This window comes from Populus nigra, chromosome 5 (assembly GCF_951802175.1).
Source record: "Populus nigra chromosome 5, ddPopNigr1.1, whole genome shotgun sequence".
Classification (NCBI taxonomy): domain Eukaryota; kingdom Viridiplantae; phylum Streptophyta; class Magnoliopsida; order Malpighiales; family Salicaceae; genus Populus; species Populus nigra.
In genome coordinates, this window is record NC_084856.1 from 21061807 (window position 1) to 21083375 (window position 21569).

At 32.8% G+C, this 21569-nt stretch overlaps 3 protein-coding genes across 12 annotated transcripts; 2 read left to right on the forward strand and 1 right to left on the reverse strand.

Annotated features, from left to right (window-relative positions):
- The first annotated feature begins 4281 nt into the window (after positions 1–4281).
- Positions 4282–9919, forward strand: LOC133695253 (sodium/hydrogen exchanger 2-like). 3 transcript variants are annotated; one of them, XM_062117159.1, is made up of 16 exons: positions 4282–4581; positions 4770–4862; positions 5143–5457; positions 5729–5847; positions 6117–6214; positions 6547–6606; positions 6693–6739; positions 6827–7021; positions 7154–7200; positions 7708–7774; positions 7884–7984; positions 8071–8172; positions 8343–8481; positions 8591–8653; positions 8752–8835; positions 9209–9919. In XM_062117159.1, exons 3-16 carry the CDS (start codon positions 5284–5286, stop codon positions 9545–9547), a joined length of 1635 nt encoding a protein of 544 aa, XP_061973143.1. In that variant the 5' UTR covers positions 4282–4581; positions 4770–4862; positions 5143–5283; the 3' UTR covers positions 9548–9919. The 3 variants fall into 3 exon arrangements, with proteins under 3 accessions (XP_061973143.1, XP_061973142.1, XP_061973145.1); XM_062117158.1 differs by lacking the exon at positions 4770–4862; XM_062117161.1 differs by lacking the exons at positions 4282–4581; positions 4770–4862; positions 5729–5847 and having other exon boundaries at positions 5354–5457.
- Positions 9920–13178: 3259 nt separating this feature from the next.
- On the forward strand, positions 13179–15405 carry LOC133694350 (putative pentatricopeptide repeat-containing protein At1g12700, mitochondrial). Its single transcript, XM_062115847.1, has one exon. The coding sequence runs from the start codon at positions 13246–13248 to the stop codon at positions 15094–15096; it is 1851 nt and encodes a 616-aa protein (XP_061971831.1). The 5' UTR covers positions 13179–13245; the 3' UTR covers positions 15097–15405.
- Positions 15406–16193: 788 nt separating this feature from the next.
- LOC133693320 (vesicle-associated protein 1-2-like) lies at positions 16194–21058 on the reverse strand. 8 transcript variants are annotated; one of them, XM_062114508.1, is made up of 11 exons: positions 20740–21056; positions 20180–20253; positions 19726–19844; positions 19144–19214; positions 18964–19045; positions 18120–18235; positions 17860–18042; positions 17644–17724; positions 17117–17482; positions 16753–16830; positions 16194–16601 (listed from the first exon to the last, which is right to left on the reverse strand). In XM_062114508.1, exons 3-11 carry the CDS (start codon positions 19769–19771, stop codon positions 16488–16490), a joined length of 1137 nt encoding a protein of 378 aa, XP_061970492.1. In that variant the 5' UTR covers positions 19772–19844; positions 20180–20253; positions 20740–21056; the 3' UTR covers positions 16194–16487. The 8 variants fall into 8 exon arrangements, with proteins under 8 accessions (XP_061970492.1, XP_061970491.1, XP_061970496.1 ...); XM_062114507.1 differs by lacking the exon at positions 20740–21056 and adding an exon at positions 20383–20468; XM_062114512.1 differs by lacking the exon at positions 20180–20253 and having other exon boundaries at positions 17117–17476; positions 17644–17718; positions 20740–21058.
- Between the last annotated feature and the right edge of the window lie 511 nt (positions 21059–21569).

Here is a 21569-nt window from a genome sequence, read left to right on the forward strand (position 1 = left end):
CGGTGGCCTGTTTGCCTCTAAATACATACATAAGCCATGTTATTAACCAGGACAAGAATTCCAAATAAATAACGATAATATTCTCCAAATAATATTATCATTTGTTATTTTTGTAATTGATAGCCTCGACAAAATAACTAACTCATAAAAGAATTTTGCTTATCGAGTTATTTAATTAAAATTAAACATGAGTCACCAGGATAAATTAGATTAATTTTTTTTAGAAATTTTTTTAATGTTAATTGGATTAATTGTGAACTGGGTTATCCAAGTCGAGCAAATTATTAAAAATATGATTAAATGAACCTGGATTTATCAAGTAAATGTCTAATTTCATTGAATTATAAATCAGATACGGGTCAAGCTCAGATTGCTTACTTTTCTAGAAGAACCTCCGTATGTTTGTTTTTTTCAGCACTTTAATTACGTCCGAGACCAGGATGGTGCGAAAAAAGCTGGTGGGATCCTGTCTACAGGTCGGTGCAGAGAACATGGTTAGCAGTACTAATTTAAGAAGCACAGAAGCTGCCAAAACATTTCTCCCAGCCAGCTAATGAACTAGATCCGATCCGATCCGATCCGATCCACATCTTCATTTTTCGTAAGCTCAACAGCTTATCAGGCATACAATAACCAGTGCAGATTATCGTATCTGTAGCTGTACAGCCAATTGTATCAGAATAGCTCAAGCTTCTTGTCTAAAGCCTGTTGGGTGTTTGCAACTGGGAGATTTCTTTTTATTATTTTTTAATGTGTTAATATTAAAAATAAATTTTTAAAAATAAAAAATAACCAATACCATCATAGAATTTGAAAATTCACCAATTATACAAGCTCATGGACTGACAATCAGATAGTATTTTATTCACTGCCGGGAATCACCAGTCCAGTTTCTTAACGTGCACACCAAAACAAGGGTGGATTATAATTCAGGTACGTAAGTTATCGAGACTGATTAATTAATTAATCTTTGTTTAATAAAAACAATTGAATAATCCATTAATTACTCAGTGTTAACCACTCTCAGTTTAATGGTTTTTTGCAAATTTGTGAATGTCATTTTAAGAGTTGTTTCAGTGTTGATACTGTAGTTTATGATGTTTTTTAAAAATATTTTTTTGTTTTGAAATATATTAAAATATATTTTTCAGAATTTCTTTTATAATTTTCACACTAACAATTTAAAATTATCAAAAAAACATGGATTTTATTACCAATAAATTTTGGTAATAACTTATTTCACATGTCAGAGATAGAATTATAAATTATAATATAATATTTATTGTTGGTGAACTTACAAACTATTTGCGACAATACTATTTATGAATCATAATAAGAGAATAGTAACTGTCAATCAATTTCTCAAGGTGACATTAGAGTGCAAGAAACACGGTGCACCCATCTTTGTCAATGTCCTTGTTTTTTACTTTCTTCGTGACACCGGAGGAGAATGTCAATTTTGCTGTTAAAAGCGCTTCCTTGTATCTGAAGTTTCTAAAACCCGATAATTTTTATTTTTTTTAGTTGCGAGTATTATACATACATACTTTAATTAATTTTTTATAATTTTAAAATTAGTAATCATATAATTTTTCAATGATATTAAAATTTATAACACTTAAATTAATAATTTTTAAAAAATAAATCAATAATATAACCAGTTAAACTACACCTCAGGGTTAAAAAAAAAATCCAACCAACTCTTTATGTAGTTAGTGTTTCATAGTATAGTGGCGATTGTTTTACATAATATTTTTTTAAAAAAATATTTTTTTTATTTTTTAAAATAATATATCAAAATAATATAAAAATATTAAAAAAAAATAAAAAACTTGACCAGGTTGTTTACTTACATGGTAGCAAGATTCCATAACGTGGAGTGAGTTGGACATCTCTCGTCACAGCTATCGCTTGACAAAAATCATTGCGAAATTTCAATAATCAATGGGCAATATTATATTTATAAAAGAGACGATTAAATAGAGTTGTATTCAAATACAGAACTGCAAGTTAGGCAGCTAGGTAGGTCTAGACAAATGCACAGGGGAAAAGTGTCGTCTTCTTAATTTCCCAGAAGAACTGCATGTAAAAAGTAAGGGAATCGCAATCATGCAGGTCTATCTAGGAAAAGAAAACTGAACTTTATATTGATAGATCCGTGACGACCCATCCACTCCACGGAGAGGTTGTTCTTCATGAGACTTCCATTGATTTTTTTTTTCCAGCTAGCCCCGTGGATATGAACCACATGCAGCTCCTCTTAGTTAATTATGATGTTGCTGTGTGGTATGGCCCGTGAACGTTACCTTACGTTCTTCTTCTTCTTCTTTTTCTTTTTCTTTTTAATTATTGGATTGATATAAATATCTTTTTATAAGTATATGTGTATGATGATTAGTATTAGAATGCATATATTAGGTTTCATATTCTTTTTAACAACGAATTAGTATAGTCATTGATTATTTTGGAGATGAAATATACTCTTTGAAAGTGCGGTAATTTTTTATTTTAGATGTTTTTTTTTAAAGTATATTTTTTAAAAAAATATTAAATTAATTTTTTTTAGTGTTTATAACGATTTTGATGTGATGATATACAAAAAAATATTTTAATATATTTTAAGTAAAAATACACATTTAAAAAGTATTATATTCACCACAATACTAAACAGATATAAAATACTAACTTTAAATAACATCTTTTATATAAAATATAAATAAATTCAATTCAAAATATTTATTAAGAATTGAACTCTTATTGAATCCAAATCAAAAGGATATGATAAAAAAATCTTATTTTTTTTTATGATTCATTTTTGTTGTTTAGCTAACAAAAAGGAAGGAAATTTATACCAAATATATGTCAAATAAATGTGTGCGCTCTTTTTTTATGAAAAAAATATCTAAACACCATGGAATCCTTTTTTTCTCGTAGGACAAAATTCAAAGATTACAACAAATTAATTCTCTCTTGTCTATTCTAATTAATTCAATGGTGCAATGGGTGTTAATTTGACATTGAGATTAAATTTGTTTTTTTATTTAAATTAATATTTTCAGATTATTTTAATGTGCTGGTGTTAAAAATATATTTTAAAAAATAAAAAATATTTTAAAACAATTTTTTTAAAAAAAATTAACTTTTATCAATATAAACACCATATTAAGCCCGAGGAAGCAAGGACACCTCTTTTCCTCAATTCAAGCAGTCAAATAAAAGAAATCAGACCTTTATAACGTCTTCTCCATTCCATCCCTCTCGTTATATTCATTAATAACAATAATAATATGCCCAAAACACATTAAAGATGCATTCATTGTGAATTAATAATCATGTCAAATATATGATTAAGAAGAAAGCAGTCCACAACCTCCCTTTACCACCCGACTGGTGCCCGCACGAATTCAAGAGGTGCATGGCGCCTATATATATATATATATATATATATATATATATATATATATATATATATATATTATTCCTTTTCTAGCTAGTTTTGTGTGCTTTGCAAGAATGTGATAGGGCAACAATCTGCAGTGATTACTGTACACAAGAAGAAATTAATTACATGCCGATTTCTGTACTTGCTTGCTTCTCCTCTATATAACATAATACATGGTGAGGAACTGGGTTGAAGTGAGATTTTAATTTATTTATATGATAGAATAATTTCATGTTTTAGAATGTATTTAAGTGATAGAATAATTGTATCCAGTTTCAAATTGAACCGAAAAAGATATTAATCTCATAAAATCTGGTTGATTTAACTGGTTTTTTAGTAATTTAATTGACTTGGTCTAAATTTAGTTACATTCGTTTTAAATTATTAAAAAAAATATTTTAATAAATTAATTGAATTAACTAGGTGATCTTTGAGTTTACAAAGCAATACTGGTTTTTTCTTTCCAAAATATTATCTATGTGGTTATGATACCTATTATATTAACTACTAATAAATATACTAGCATGGTAATCAACATATTAATCTAACAATAGATTTTTAATTAATAATAACATGATATATATATATATATATAGCTCGATTGGTTGCGATTATATTTGTTGAAAAATACACATAATGATGTATCAAACTACAAACTATACAGTATAAATCAGCGGTAGAACTTGCACGGTTTTAGGATTAAGGAAAAATAAGCGGTCTAAATAATAAAAAATAATAAAAATCCAGAACGGCAATAATGTTGGCATCAAATACGGGAAAAAATAAAATAAAAACTAGCGTAAAAAAGTAATATAAATAGAAGGTGCTAAGAAAAATTAAATCAGTTTTCAACAGTTTAGTCCGTTGGTGTTTCTCTGTTGTCCCGCACCATCCGTCTCTCTCTCTCTCTCTCTCTTTTAAACTCCATTTTTCTCTCTTATAGAGCTGTCTATATTCTATATCGCTCTCTCATTTCTCTTTATTTAGATTTTTGGTTTTTCATCATCTGCTGTGCCGAGGTTTGTTTTTAGTCACAGGAGGAGCTTGTTTGGGTTCCATTTTGAGAAAATTCGAAGGAGAGATTGATTTCTTTTCATTTCTCTCTTCGAGCTCTCTCTCTCTCTGCTTTAAATTTGAAGGTATCCGAGTGTTATATTAATTAGTTCCCTTTTTTATTTTTTAACTAGAAATTTCATAGCATTTTTGTTGTCGTTTAATTTTGTACTTTTTTTTTCAAAACTGAGAATCTGTTTAACTAGAAATTTCATGGCATTTTTGTTGTACTTTAATTTTTCCTTATTTTGTACTCTTTTTTTCCAAGATTCAGATTTTTTCACGAGTTTTTGTGAATTGAGGGGGAATTGGTGATGAAATGAGCTTGGTTTCATGGTTTAGAAGATCAGAAATTGATGTTAAGAAGGTTAGATTTGAGGGATTTGAATTGGTAATGAAATGAGCTTACTTTAATGTTTTCATGGATTGGAATCTGATCTTTTATGCTTCATTTGAATGGTTGGAAGCTTAAATATGATTTACACAAAAGGTTTTCCGTTTTTTTAATGCATTTTCTCAGATACTTAACGTAACATTATTGTTATTATTATTCTTGTCGTTGTGTTGTTGCTTTTGTAATTAAATGAGTTTAATCAAATACTTTCTTGATCAAAATCTGATCTCTGTTTTTGCTGCTTTGAATGCAGGGATCACACAGCTTATAGAAATCGCCCCAGCTTTTGTAATTAGTTTTTTTGTTGGATTCTGTGTTTTCGGAAGGGAATATATAAATTCTCATACTGATTTGTTTAACTGGGTGAAAAAAGTACTACGGGTGTTTGTTTACAATGGAATCTTACGTGAGTTCAATTGGTTCGAGATTGCAAATGTTGACCACATCTGATCACGCTTCTGTGGTCTCTATGAACTTGTTTGTCGCGCTTCTTTGCGCTTGTATTGTTATTGGTCATCTTCTAGAGGAGAATCGGTGGATGAACGAGTCAATCACTGCCCTTATAATTGTGAGTTTCTCTCTTTTAGAACTTCTGAATCCATTCTTCTTTTATTGCTTATACTTGAAATGAGACTGACACATTAGTTTAAATGTTTTCGTTTTCTTTTTGTGTATGGTTATTGGTTTCCATGATTTGGGATACGAGTTAGTTGTTTATAAAAGAAAAGGAAAAAAGAAAAGAAGTTTTGGTGCAAGTTATATTTTTTGTGTGTTCTTTTTATCTATGACTTGAAGTATGCCTGATACTGTGTGTTTGATGTTTTGTGGATTGGTGGCAGGGTCTATGTACTGGGGTTGTTATCTTGCTGATTAGTGGAGGAAAAAGTTCGCATCTTTTAGTCTTTAGCGAGGATCTTTTCTTTATATATCTTCTCCCACCTATCATATTTAATGCGGGGTATGTTTATGTTCCATTAAATCTCAATGGAGTTGCCTTTAAAAATCAATGCTCTTTTAGCAGACCAAAGCTAATGTTCTTTGGTTTTGTCTTGAACCTCATGCTTTTCTGGTTACGAGATGGGTACCGTCCATCTTATCTTTTGATTGAAAAATTGTTCATTATTTGACTTTTGTTAAATGATACGTTTGGCTTTCTACTGGCTTGTCTTCTTCTTGCCTAGATTTAATGTTTGATATATTTTTTTTCCTCATCTTTCTGATTACCAGGTTTCAGGTTAAAAAGAAGCAGTTCTTCCGTAATTTCATGACTATAATGCTATTTGGTGCAGTTGGTACATTAATAAGCTGTTTTGTCATATCACTAGGTACGGACAGGAACTCCAGGCCTGCTGTTATTTATTTATTTACTTGTAATGCTCTCTTATTTTATGGAGGTAAAACACCCCATTGACACTCAAACTACCCAGTGTTCATACAGAGATTGTTTATGGGTTTCAATCTAAAAGTATAACTAAAAGATGGATTAACATTCTTTTCCCTTTTTGAATGGGAATATCCATTGAAATCGCAGTAGAAAAGGGAATTATAATCTATGCCTTGTCGGCATACTCCTTGCTGACATTGAAATAACTACATTTCAGTTGGTCTGTGATAACCATAGATGAATTTGGTACTGATTGTTATTTTAATCTGGCAGGTGCTATGCAATTCTTTAAGAAATTAGACATCGGTCCACTAGATATAGGGGATTATCTAGGTAACACCTTCATGGATCCCATTTATTTCAGTACTTTTCTTCGAATTTATTTTGGGAATCTTACTTTGTTGTTTTACCATTTTCAGCAATTGGTGCCATATTTGCTGCAACAGATTCTGTTTGCACACTGCAGGTGTGGTGCATATCAAAGCAATAGAAATATCTCAATTTTGAAACAAATGATACATGTATACTGAAATTGTTTTGTTTGATGGTGCAGGTGCTTAATCAGGATGAGACGCCTTTACTCTATAGTCTGGTTTTCGGGGAGGGTGTCGTAAATGATGCCACATCAGTGGTGCTTTTCAATGCAATCCAGAGCTTTGATCTTACTAATATCAATGCCGCAATTGCTTGGGATTTTGTTCGCAACTTTTTTTATTTATTTCTTGCAAGCACTTTGCTAGGGGTGTTGGTAAGTCTCCTCTCCCTCATTTTCCTTTCTGCCTCCCTCTCTCATTCTCTTGTACACACGCACAGAGGCTATCACAAATCTGTATAGCTGCGAGCAATATATTATGAAATGTGCATGGTTCGTTTCTTGCAGACTGGGCTAGTTAGTGCTTACATCATCAGAAGGCTCTATTTTGGCAGGTATAACATGGTCCAAAAGTTTTCCAAGTGTTTTATAGTTCTTGCATAACTGTAATCTATCATTACAATAGTCAATTTTTTTTCATCAAAACCAAAATGAATTCTCTGACTGGAAAGTTGCCTTGTTGTGACTATGTATCAGGTAGATAGGATTGAGTTAGTAAGCCAAGTAACCAAATAAGACATTGATGCCCAGTCCATACAAATTTTGAAAACTTGAGGGCTATCACGGATGTATTTATGTGTAGTTACTCCTACCACTTATTTGGTTGATGTCTTGAATCAGAATTCCCTGTAATTACAGTCTTTTTTCCTGCTCACGAGCACTACAATTCAATATAAACATAAAAACTCTGTTCATGTGTTAATTTGATTAAACATGTTATTACCATAACTTAGTTTTGATTAAACATAATTGTTATGTTGAATCTTAAGTATGGAGAAAAAGCTATAATATGCAGAATGAAAATTTTGTGAATGGTGGACTGAATACCTTATATGATTCAGGCACTCAACAGATCGTGAGGTTGCTCTGATGATGCTCATGGCATACCTTTCATATATGCTGGCTGAAGTAAGATTCGTAACTGTTCTGGATGCCCGTCTTTTGTTCTGTTGTAATGCTCTGTGCCCTTCATTTTTAATTTTTGTCGACTATCTAAAAGATCTTTGGTTCCATGCAGCTGTTCTATTTGAGTGGCATTCTCACAGTATTTTTCTGTGGGATTGTGATGTCGCATTACACCTGGCATAATGTGACTGAGAGTTCAAGAGTCACTACCAAGTATGTCTCAACCAAATTCTTGTCTTGTGATGTATTAGGAAGCGTTCATTTTCTTAATTCTCAAAATTCAATCCAAATTATTGCAGGCATGCTTTTGCAACCTTGTCATTTGTTGCTGAGACTTTTATCTTCCTTTATGTTGGTATGGATGCCCTGGACATTGAGAAGTGGAGATTCGTAAGTCATAGGTATGTTTTCATTTGTTTTTGTGTCTCATTGATGCGTTCAACCTCATCCCTCCTCTTGGAAATTCTTTCAGTACTTCACTTAAATTGGGTTATGTGACTGCTGTGTTGAAACCCCCTTCTCTTTATTGGCCCTTATGTCTGGCATTTAACTTGGTTTCACTTTTTTACAGCCCTGGGACTTCGGTTGCTGTGAGTTCGATACTACTTGGTCTCGTCATGGTTGGAAGAGCAGCATTTGTTTTCCCCTTGTCCTTTTTGTCCAACTTAACTAAGAAATCACCTAATGAGAAGATAAGCTTCAAGCAGCAAGTACTTAATCATTCTTATTGTTATTATTTTTTGTTCTGTAATATTAATAGTCCCTTATCTATGAATCGATTGATCTATCTGGTAACATAAAGCATTTATTCCTTTTTAGTTTATCATATGGTGGGCTGGTTTGATGAGAGGTGCTGTGTCAATGGCACTTGCATACAATAAGGTATCGGGTGACATGCAGTTGATGATATTGATAGTTCTATAAAGATTGATCGTATATATCATTGCATTCATTTACTTTTTTATCCTAAATAAATGCAGTTCACAAGTGCGGGGCACACCCATCTACGAGGAAATGCAATAATGATCACCAGCACCATAACTGTTGTTCTTTTCAGCACAGTGGTAAGTGATTTCCCTCCAGCTAGTTTTGAGTTGTGAATAGCAGAGCAAATTGTGTAGGCTTGATGCAATATTGATCTTCAGAAAACCTTAGAAATTTCTTACACCACCTTGATATTTTCTATCCCTGGCAGCTTCTTTTTCCATCTTAACTTACCATAAATTTATAATTCGAGCTAGTTTTACTACTGTATCATCTGTGATGTCTCTTTTCCTTCAAAGAAAATACGGTTTTTGGGTGAATTAAAATATCTGCAACTGGCAATATTAGTTTGTTTTAGCATCCATGTGCGATAAATTGTTTGCTTTCTCTGCAAATTCTTTGAGATGCTGTTCATTATGGTAACAATTCTTCTCCATGCTTGGCCCTGCACAGTTGTTTGGTTTGATGACTCAACCTCTTATAAAAATTTTGCTGCCTCATCCAAAACACCAATCAAGAAGCGTGATAATTTCGTCAGATCCAACTACTCCAAAATCGTTTACAATACCACTTCTTGGAGAGGGGCAGGACTCGTTAGATGATCTAGGTGGCCATGACATCGACCATCCAAGCAGCATACGCTCACTCTTGACCACCCCAACACACACTGTTCATCACTACTGGCGCAAATTCGATGATGCCTTCATGCGTCCTATGTTTGGTGGCAGGGGTTTTGTTCCCTTCGTTCCTGGCTCACCAACAGAGCGCAATTCTCCGAATCAATGGCATTGAAAAAGAAAGCCATTCAAGATGTACAAAAGATGTAAAGTTGTAAGCATTACAAAGACAACGAAGCTCTGCACGTCTTTGAACCTACCGCAGAAAATTTTGACAAGATTTTGGCATTCCTGTTCAGAGGCAGTGCATCTTATTTTGTAATTAGCTATTATACGTTAGCTGTCAGATTAGGTTTGCCTATTCATTTTTCTTATTACCATCTTCTTTTTGCGATACTGAGAGCTCAAAATTATCTGTCATTTCTATTGCCTTTTTTTTTTTTTTGTATTGTATCATTGCTCTTTTTTCTTCTTTTAAATCTTGAGAATGATCGATTTGTATTGCTCTTGTTTAGACTCAAGTTGGAATTTAATTTCTCTTAATCTCTCTACTTTTAGCAGGAATTGAGGACTTTATTTTGAAATTATTGACCTATCCTAATTCAAGCTTATGCAAAATTATTAAACATAAAACCCTGAAGCTTAAGCCAACCCGTGTTTTTAAAAAATTAATTTTTTTATTAAAAATTAAATTTTATGTATATGTTTTGGATTGTTTTGATGAGTTAATTTTAAAAATATTTTTTTAAAAATAAAAAATATTATTTTAATGCATTTCGACACGAAAAACACTTTAAAAAGCAGGCACAATCATATTCTCAAAAAGACTTTAAATCTCATATTACAAGTTGGACAGGTTAATTTAGTTGAATTCAAAATAATATTGTTTAAAGATTTATTTTAAAAAAACTTAAATTTAGTTTTGACCTAACAATCCAAAATTGACTATATCAATTCAGTTTTTATTTTTTATATTCTCGAATTAATTTTAAAAAACTCGGTTAGGGTGGGTTTAATAAAAAATTTTCTTATATCAATTAAGTTTGTGCATGTATAATTCAACTGTAGAATCGTAATTAGAAGCTATGGCATTGTCAATCTAATCTTCAATTTTCATTTTATTTTTTAATTTGGATTATTGGAACTAATTTTCAAATTTTAAAATTCATGTCCAGAGAGCTAGCCTTCTACGACTAGGGCCACTTGGTCCTCTCCTTCCGAAGGTCCACCAGAACTTGACTCAGATGCAGCTATAAACCCTAATAATTAAAGGCACAAGACCTGGGATGGTTGTCCATGATTCAGATGGGAGTAATGTTGGCTACTTCGAAGAATCTCAATTGTGATATTTTATGTGGAAGTAGTAGCTGAATCATTGGCTCTCTCAGGCAAGGATGGTTCAACTTTCACGTGACGTGCATGGGCCATGAAGGTCTGATTTGACTACTGCTCCCAGGTATCCAGCTATCTCAACACTTCAATTACTAGCTTCCCACGATTAGACGGCGTCTTTAACAGCTTATCGGGAAGTTTGAGAGTGAAGTTGGATCGCTTTTTAAATTTATTTTTTATTTGAAAATATATTAAAATATTTTTTTATTTTTTAATAAAACCACCAAAAAAAACTTGTGAAAATTTCAAAATTCAAATAAAAAAAACAAAACTCTAGATCAAGTGCATGTTGGTATATATTATGGTGCGTGGAGAGTGTATGTCGCTTGGAAATATATATATAAAAAAATTTTATTTTTATTTTTTTATTATTATATATCAAAATATTGAAAAATAATTCAATTTAATATTTTTAAAAAAACAAGAACACTTTAAAAAAAATACTAAAAAATAAAAACTACCACAGTAAAAAGATTTCAAAACTCAAATCTAATTATTAATGACAGGATTGTGCACTCGAGAAGCGCATAAAAAAGATTTCACCTATTTTATATTCAAATTTATTATTATATTTTTCTTCATCGTTTCTAATGTATTTTCAATACACAAAATGTATATGTACACTGAAGATACAATGTATACCAATTTTTAGAACACTATGAAAATAAACTCGGTTTTCTGTATTTATTTTCAATAACAAGTTTTAATTTGAAAATTGGTCAAAGAAAAAGTAATACAAAATTATAATCAAGCACATTTCTAAGAAAAATAAAAATAACCATAATATACTAAACAACAGCTAAATTACAGATTGTCAAACATGAAGGACTAAGTTGTACTCTGGCTCAAAACCAAGGACTAATTTAGTTTCTGGGAGTGAAGTCCCCGTACCAAACCCACAGAGACATCCTAAGTACATCTGCGCTTAAACCCTCATATCTTGGAACTACGCTGTCTTGTCTCTCTGTCTCTGTCTGTGTCTCTGTCACTGTATCTGTCCAGCAAGCATCGAACCTTCTGTGATGACAAAGGCCTTGAAAGAAATTTTAAGAAGTCTCGAATACTTGTCCACGTCAACATTTTCACTGTGCCTAGAAATTTATTTTCTAGCTTTCACATTTCTCTTGGAATTTAATTAGTTGTTAAAAGACATGTTGTTGCTTTAATTATTAGAGAACATATTATTTTATCTTACAACGTTCATATTTTTTTTAGGAAGCAAACTATGTATTTTTTTATAATAAATCTAAATTTTTATTTTTAGTTTATAATATACTCTCCTGTTATAAAAATGTTTTAAAATTAATAATTTTAAAACATTTTTATTATCCTTGTTATAGAAAAAAAGAGGAATAGTGTTAAATTTAGCAAATTTATTCAACATGTTAAAAGATAATTTTGCTTCACGCCTTTTTTTAATAAAAAAAATTTCAAACTTTTTTCTTTTCTTAAAAAAATACCTTCCAGATTTTTTTTTCAATATCATAATTTAATATTTTATTGATTTTAAATTAATCTTTATATTTTTTAAAAAAATTCAGTGGAGTCCATGATTCAAGTTGAATGTTTTGTGAGTTAAGCTGTAAAATTCGGATCGATCTAATATATCATAATTTTAATATTAAAAAAAATATCATCTTAAAATTATTTTAAAATCAAACCAAACTTTTACTGATCATTTAGGTCGCCTTTGAAACCTTCAATTTAACCAGTTCATGTAGAATCAACTTTCTTGTATGTTAATTTTAAACTTGAGCCACGCAAGAAGTTAAGTTGTTGGGTCTAATTTAATCATAATGCTAAATAGTTTCCTTTTGTTTATTCCACTGTTTTTTTAAATTGAATCTTTTTTAGGCTTTTTTTATTTATCAATCCCGTCATTTAATATGTGTTTGATTTAGTTATCATAATTTATTTTGATTTACTTTTTACGAGATTATTATAGTATTAAATAAATTTTTTAGTATTTAGTTGATACTTAATTTTACAATTATCTATTTTTGTTATTATATTATTAAAAAAATAGTTTCTTAAAAAAGTTGTTATATATAATAAAGTTCATGATCTAGATCATGAATTTGATGAGTTAAGCCATGAATATCAAGTCAATCTAATAAATTATTATTTTAATATTAAAAAAAATATCATTTTAATTTTTTTTTTTAAATCAAATCATATTTTTTACTAATTATTTAGAATATTTTAGAATTTATAAAATTAACTAAATTACATTGAAATAACTCACATGAATTAATACGATTAAACAAAGAGTTAGGTTAGAAAAATTAAAAAAATCAAGTTCAAGGAAGAATTTTCTCATGTGCAAATTGGGGCGGGCCGATTATTTATTAAAACCGAAATTCCACTATTTCGGCCTTCAAATATAAAGAAGACGGCGACGTTTACAACCATCTTCAGCTTTCAAAGGAGGCAAAGGAACAGCGAGAGTGAGAGAGAGACCAGCAGCTTTTTAATCAAACAATGATGATGTTCATGCGGAAAGGCGCTTTAGGAGCTACGGCTTCTTCTTCTGCTATCTGGCTTCTTCTTCAACAACATGCGGAAATGGGTATCTTTCCTTTTCCTCCTAATTTCCCTTCTTTCTTGCTCTTCAATCACCACCACATCACCACTTCTGCTTGTACTGAGAAACCTTCTTTACCTCAAAAATATTGTGGGTTTGGTAGCAATACTAGCAATGACATTAGTATTGATGATGCCTTGACTTCATTCTATCGCATGGTCCGCATGAATCCTAGGCCCTCTGTTGTGGAATTTGGCAAATTCTTAGGGTCCATTGCCAAAAAGAAACAGTATTCCTCTGCTGTCTCTTTGTGCAATCAAATGGATTTGTTCGGGGTTACCCATAATGTTTATTCTCTAAATGTATTGATTAACTGCCTTTGTCGCTTGAGCCATGTTGATTTTGCTGTCTCTGTCATGGGTAAGATGTTTAAACTAGGTATTCAACCTGATGCTATCACATTCAATACACTCATAAATGGGCTCTGCAATGAGGGGAAGGTTAAAGAGGCAGTAGGATTGTTTAATGAGATGGTATGGAGTGGGCATGAGCCCAATGTAATTAGCTATAATACTGTAATCAATGGTTTGTGCAAAAATGGCAACACAATTATGGCTGTTCGCGTGTTCAGGAAGATGGAGCAAAATGGCGGTAAACCAAATGTGGTGACATATAATACAATCATAGACAGCCTTTGCAAAGATAGGCTAGTTAATGAGGCCGTGGAATTCTTATCTGAAATGGTTGATCGGGGCATTCCGCCAGATGTTGTTACTTACAACACGATACTCCATGGTTTCTGCAGTTTAGGACAGTTAAATGAAGCAACTAGACTGTTCAAAGAAATGGTTGGTAGGAATGTTATGCCAGATACTGTGACCTTCAATATTTTGGTTGATGGACTCTGCAAAGAAGGGATGGTTTCAGAAGCTCGGTGTGTCTCTGAAACGATGACTGAAAAAGGTGCTGAGCCAAATGCTTACACCTACAATGCCTTGATGGATGGGTATTGTTTACACAACCAAATGGATGAGGCCATAAAAGTGCTTGGCATCATGATTGGCAAGGGTTGTGCTCCTAATTTAAGTAGTTACAACATCTTGATCAATGGATATTGCAAGAGTAAAAGGATGAATGAGGCAAAAAGTTTGCTTTCTGAAATGTCTGAAAAAAATTTGACTCCTGACACTGTCACTTACAGCACTCTTATGCAAGGTCTGTGCCAAGTAGGGAGACCTCGGGAAGCTTTAAATCTTTTCAAGGAGATGTGTTCTTCTGGCCTGCTTCCAGATTTGATGGCTTACTCGATTTTGCTAGATGGCTTCTGCAAACATGGACATCTGGATGAGGCATTAAAATTGCTCAAGGAAATGCATGAGAGGAGAATAAAACCTAATATCATCCTTTATACAATTCTTATTCGAGGCATGTTTATTGCTGGGAAGCTTGAAGTTGCAAAGGAACTATTTTCCAAGCTTTCTGCAGATGGAATACGACCTGATATATGGACATACAATGTCATGATCAAGGGACTTCTTAAGGAAGGGCTGTCAGATGAAGCATACGAATTCTTCAGAAAAATGGAAGATGATGGTTTCTTGCCAGATAGTTGCTCTTACAATGTTATCATTCAGGGATTTCTTCAAAACCAGGACTCATCAACTGCTATACAACTTATTGATGAAATGGTTGGTAAAAGATTCTCAGCAGATTCATCTACATTTCAGATGTTATTGGATCTGGAATCACATGATGAAATCATAAGTCGATTTATGCGTGGAAGCTCTCAACATGCAAAAATGATGTGATTTTTCTTATCAAATGCTGTTGTAGGCCGCTGTGCTTTTTGAGGGTCATCTACATTAGTGTTTGGTTTGCAACACCTGGTAGTGACTTTTTTGTGACTTGTTTTGTCTCTAAGCTCACGTCTAATTGTGTGTGATACGAATGTATGTTTATAATTGACATATTGTATGATGACTAGTCTTATTTCCCTTGGTGCTATATGTTTTGTAACTTAATCTAGGTAGATTTTGAATTTGTACCTAATGTTTTATGACATGCACTAATCCTAATGAAGGAATGGGTTAGAAATGTGAACTTGATGGTTCTCATGATCTTGTGCAATTAGCCAAGTCTTATAGGAGCTGATTCGGATGGTGTTGTTTATAAGGCTTGTAATCTTGCTTTAGGTAGAATAGCTTAGCTCGTCTACGTAGAGAATTTAAAGATTTCAAAAACACACAGCATTGACAGGAATGGACCTATATGATACTGGTATGGGAGTTTGGAATGAAGAATCTAGAGACTGGATTTTTCGTTTATGGTCCTCTGAGCTGTGGTAAAACCCTAATTGCACTAGTGAAGCGGGAGCTACTTTCGTTCCAGTTTCTGCACTACAGTAGGTACATGCTATATTCAAATCCCTTTATTGCTTATCACGAATTCATGTGGGAGAAGTTAGGACCAGAAACCTTTAATTGCAACAGCTTTGGAGGTGAGGTGGGGGCAGATGTCGTGGGGCCTAAAATGAATTTTACAAACTAATTGAAGTTGAAAAATTTGATTGACTCAATTTGAAACTTTCAATTTCTAGCTCGAGAATTCTAGCTTGGTCTCAGTACATAAGAAAAACCACCATAGTTCCTTCAAAGCTTCTACTGTGGAAAATCAATCTTGTCCATTTTTCTCTCTGTGTTCTCTTTCTTCTTCCTTTATGTATCATTTGGGAATTGAAAGGTAAATTGTTTTACAGTTGAAAAGGGTGATGAATCAAATTAATTAGAGTGTATTCAGTAGCCTACTGCCAAGCTAAATTCGTACTCTAACAAAGCAATAAAGGTGATAACGAAACAAAAAAGAAAAGAAAACAAACAAACAAACAAACAAAAGCAGTAGAGAGGAGTTCTTTGCATCGAACGGCTATTTCTTGGAAGTAACCTAAGAGCAATACGATGTTTGTGTTCTTTCTTATTGGTCATACATACAAGATATCTCTCTCTCTACATTTTATGTTCATTCTGTGTATACATGCAACACACCGACAATCCGGAAGTCAATCCCTCCAAAAAGGGGCGGAAGGGATAAAAAAGTAAGAAATCTTAGACAAACATATATGGCCCCCAGCCATTTCCTTGCATCGTTTATATCAATAGTCGGGTTGCGTTTGTCCTTTTTAAGTTCTAACTATGAACAGACCTTAACTGTGTAAAAGATATCCAAGCTCGATACTGATGAGTGCAATCATAACAACAAATAGACGAGGGAACCCCACGTACACTCTTTTTACACTTGTCCTGCTTCTCAAAAAATCCTGCCGACGAAAGGCAAAAATCGGTCAAAGATATAAAGTTCATTTAAGAATAGAGGCATGATATTGAATATTTGCACAGGTTAGCACAAAGAGGACAGATGAAAGGCTTGCATGTTTGCATTAGATAGAGAAGCCAATTTTGAGAGCTTACGAGTTCTTCTTGCAAGATTTTCCTTTCTTGACTGCTTTGTCTCTTCTCCTCTGTTAACTTTGAAATAGTAGACTCAGTCTGCACAGGAAGTTCAAGTGGCCCTATTAAATGTTATATTCAAGTAAATCATTATGAATGTCCAAAAACACTAAATCAGGAGGACCCAATAAAATTTTGCCACCTTTTCTCAACAAGATAAATGTGGCCACCTATCCTTTAAAATGGGCCCTTGCCATGATAGAGAATAGGACCACTAGTCAAAGCCAGAGACTAATGTATTACAGGGTCATGAAGATGTAGGATTATTATCATTAAAAGCAGAGCCCCCGTGTCTTGGACCAGAAAGATTCTGAGAAAGGCTAACCTCGTTCAGCTTTGATTCAAGTACGTGCAATTTTGATTTCATCTCATCAATATCACTGGCCAACTTCAGCTCCACTGCATTCGCTGTTATGATTTCCTCATTCAGTGAAGGGGACTCCATATCCGGTGCTGGCTTTGAGTGCTCATTGCTAATGGCATCCTTATCTTGCTTCAACTCTTCGTCCTGTGCCAGCTTTAACACCTTCTCATTGACTATGTCAATAACTGGTACCCAATCTGTGTCATCTGACAGCTTAGACTCCTGACCATGAATCACATCCTTCTCTGGCTTCAACTCTACATCCTCAGACGTATTGCTCTCATGACCGTTGGTCATTTTGAATTCAGCATCCTTGGCAACCTGATACTAATATAGAGACGAACCACTATTAGGTACTCAAAAACAAAACTAGAGAAAAAATGGGAGAATGCTACTTGCAGACCATCAAATTGAAACTGTGGACATGAAAGTTTAGTCTACAAAACTAAGCATTACCAAAATTATAAAATCAGAAGAAACTTTCTTACTGTTTGCGGTGGGGTGATAATTTCAACTCTATTCAGCACAGAATCGTTCAGTACCGAAGGTTCTAAAAAAGGCCCCTGCTTCTGAAAAAAAGAAAAAAGAAAACTTCAGAAAAAATGGAAGAATACTGCTTGTGGAACATTAAAATGACAACTTTAGACATTAAAGTTTAATCCTACAAAACTAAGCATTACCAATATTTTAAAAAACTTTCTTACTATTTGCGGTGGGTTGAGAATTTCAACTCTATTCGGCACAGAATCTTTCAGTACAGAAGGTTCAAAAAAAGGCCCCTGCTTAAACACTCCATTAATTGGTGTCGGTACAAATGATTCAGGTGAGCTGATGAGAGCCACTCTCATCTTGACCTCTTCAATATGCTTGTTATCATTTTTGGCAAACTGCAGATAAAAAAACAATAATCATAAGAACTAAACCAGAGATTCAAAGTAAAAAGTAAAACTTCAAAGACACTTACCGTACTAGATGTGATGTCCTTCTCAGTTGTCCCAACAGGAACAACTGTGCTTTGGATTAAAAATTTGTCTTTGCACACCATATCAGGAGGAGCCTCCTTTTGAGATTGCATTGTGACTGCATAGCATTCAACACCATAGCTAAGGGGATTAGAAAGTCTATAACAGGAAAAAAAATAACATCTACTTAAAAAAACAAACTGCACAGTTCAGAAAGAGGAAGGAGCACATGACAAATGGAAGTTAGAGGAGGAAAACAATGAGACAGCAACAATAAGCGCACACACTATAACCAAAAGTAATTTCATTAACTTCCTTTCATATGTTTCGCAACTCAAGCATTATAGGAGCTTAATTACTGCCGCTGGTCTCATAGTTTCCAAGTCAAATTACCTCTGAACCTCATCTTTTGAAATAAAAAATTAAGTCCAGACTGGAGCAGTATGCAAAGATGCAAATTCTTAGGTAGGTTCCATGTCATATAAACCAGATCAAAACCAAAATATATCCAATAGCACGTCCAATTTTGCTCCATTGTCCCCTACTTCCACACACACCCTTCATTCTCTCTAAAAGTAAATTCACTAAAATAATGTCCGTTATTGAATGGCATCAAAGTAGAAATCAACAAGAAAAAAAAAACACACAACAGCAGAAGTCAGATAATAATCACAAGAGTCCTGAAGGTAGCCAGTACAAATTACATGGCACTTACAGCTTCAACTCAAGAACACTCGATGTAATATAGAGCCTAGCATGTGAGCATGCACAACTCATGTGTCCAATATTTCACAAGGATGTATGTTCAATTAACTCATTAAAAGAAAAAAAGAAAGAAATGGATACCAATAAATTCACAAGTTGATTTTGGATCTATAACACCAACATTTGGTCGCACAGAGTACTTCTTAGGTGAAGTTGTTTTAACCTGCAACACCAAGCCTAAATGTTATTACCACCCAGCATCATATCTCTTGGAACACAATTCAGACTGTCAAACAAAATCAGGTGAGATTCGATTTGAACCTTGAAAGCAACATTGTGGGGGGCATTGTTGGTAAGACGTATTGAGCATGAGCTTTGCTTCTTCACTTCAACTACAGTAAACATTCACACATTCCATAAGCTTTAAAATCCGATCAAACCAGCACAGCAATTACATATCCAATTTCCAGAGTCACATAAACAATTCCCAGATACTGTCCAATGCTACTGTCCCAAACCATTAAATTCTCTAAATTATTCAACGAAAATCCAAAAATAATTTTTTTCCTGTTTCAATTACTGTAAAATGAAACGCTACAAATATGGTTTTTATATCTTCAAAAATACTGCAAGCAAACCTTTTTCTCCAACCAAAAACAAAACCCACAACAGATAAGGTAATAAAAAGAAGTAGAACGAAATTCATAATCATAAACCCTCTCATTATCCTCATTAACTAAACAAAGCATAAAAGAACTTTACAGCATCAAGAAAAAAAATCAAAATTTATATAAACAGAAGGGTAAAAACATAAATCAATGGTTCAAGAATAAGTATGAGCTGGTACAAATTGAGCATGGGGCCATGTATCATGTATGTACTAATAATGATTTTATTACTTACAAACAAACTTAAGTTCCTTAGGCTGGATTTCCAAAAGCTGTGTCATGATTTCTTCTTTCTATCAAAATCAAAAGGCAATCTTCATAGCATCCAAAGCTCTATGACTTCTTTGTTTTTCTCTGCATTATGATCAAAAAAAAAAATTTAATATTAATATAGATCAGACCCAACCCACATGCAGAAAATCCCCAATCCATACACCTACAGCTGATAAAAATTGGTTCTTTGTCACATGATAAAAAAAAATCAATGACTGATTCTATCAATAGTTTAAAAAACAAAAAAGGACCTATATAATAATAGCAAAAATTATAGAAAAAATCAGAAAAATCTCAGTCAGTGAAATCAATACCGACTCCAATAAATTATTTTCCTTTCCAATTTTTTATTTAATATTAACGCAGATCACAATCAAAATCAAACCATTGCACGCATTGAAATTGACTCGACTTACATCTGACTCGGTTAGAATTTAACGCGGTCACACACGACATGGTATTGAATCAGAGAGAGAGAGAGAGACGGTTACTGTAAAAACGGAAACAGCGAGATGAAAAATGAGTCCAATTCAAATACTCAGAGAACCGAGTCAATATTACTAATCGCAGTACAAGAAAAACAAAGACGGAAGTCAAAACGAGTCAAGAGAAACGACACCGTTTAGATTCTCTAAATACTCTATATCATCATCAGCAACAAAAAAAATGAGGAATAAAATCCTTTCTTCTCCGATTGAGCCCAGAGTCGACGACACTCACTGAGTCAAAGCGACACTGTGATCTTCTCCGAAATGAGTAAAAAAAAAGGACGTAGCATACAGTCAGAGAGAGAGGGCGAGAGATTAATCAGAGGAAAATTGATGACTGTAGGAGCTGAAAAGGAGGAGGAAATATAGGATAGAGATATTGTTTAATGTTTGGTGTACTGTTTTAAATTCGTGTCTTTGACGTTTATTGTTTAATTAATTTGGTGTGCTGTTTTAAATTGATAAAAAAAAAGGATAAATTTCCACACCTTGTCAGAGGGAGATGAACCCTAGAAATTCTTCGAAACTGTGAGTGAGAGAGTGTTTTTTGGAGTAGATGACGGCGTATTGCGGTTGAGCTTGCTCGCTTGTTGCAGAGCAGACTATTGGGAGTGAAAGCTAAGTTTTTGTTTCTGAAAATAGAGAGAGAGAGAGGTGGAGTTGGTTGTGCTTGTATATATCTTTCTCTGTGCAGCAGGCAAAGGAGAGTGGAGGAGGAGGAGGAGTATGAGTTGGTGGGTTGGTGGTTTAGTCGCTGATGGAGGTTGTACCGGCCGTTTCGTTTCCTTCCTTTTTTATAGGGAGATGTTATGGAAGTAGGGTGGGGCGATTATGTATTTGATTGTTTTTGTTTAGTTTTAACTCTAACTTAATTTATTTAAAAATATATATATTATATGCTGTTTAAGCTTTAATTATTGATATTAATATTTACGTCATATATAATAAGAAGGAGAAGATAAATAAAAAAAACTATACTTGAGTTTATCAAGAAGAATGGTAAAATATAATTTTAAGAAAAAAATTAATTTTAAATTTCTTTTTTCTAGATTTCTCTTTTTTAATCTACCTTTCTTGTGTGAACATCATAGAACTTCTCTAATTATTTTTTTGTTTTAAAATGATACTTTTCATATTTTTTTTAATTTTAAAACAAAAGAACTATAGAAAAATAACTAAAAAAATTAATTTAATACTTTAAAACTAAAAAAAAACATTTGAAAATTAACACATGCAATACCATACATTATGATTTGTATGGCTGGCTTGGGGTAGAATAAAATAAAATAATATATATATATATATATATATATATATA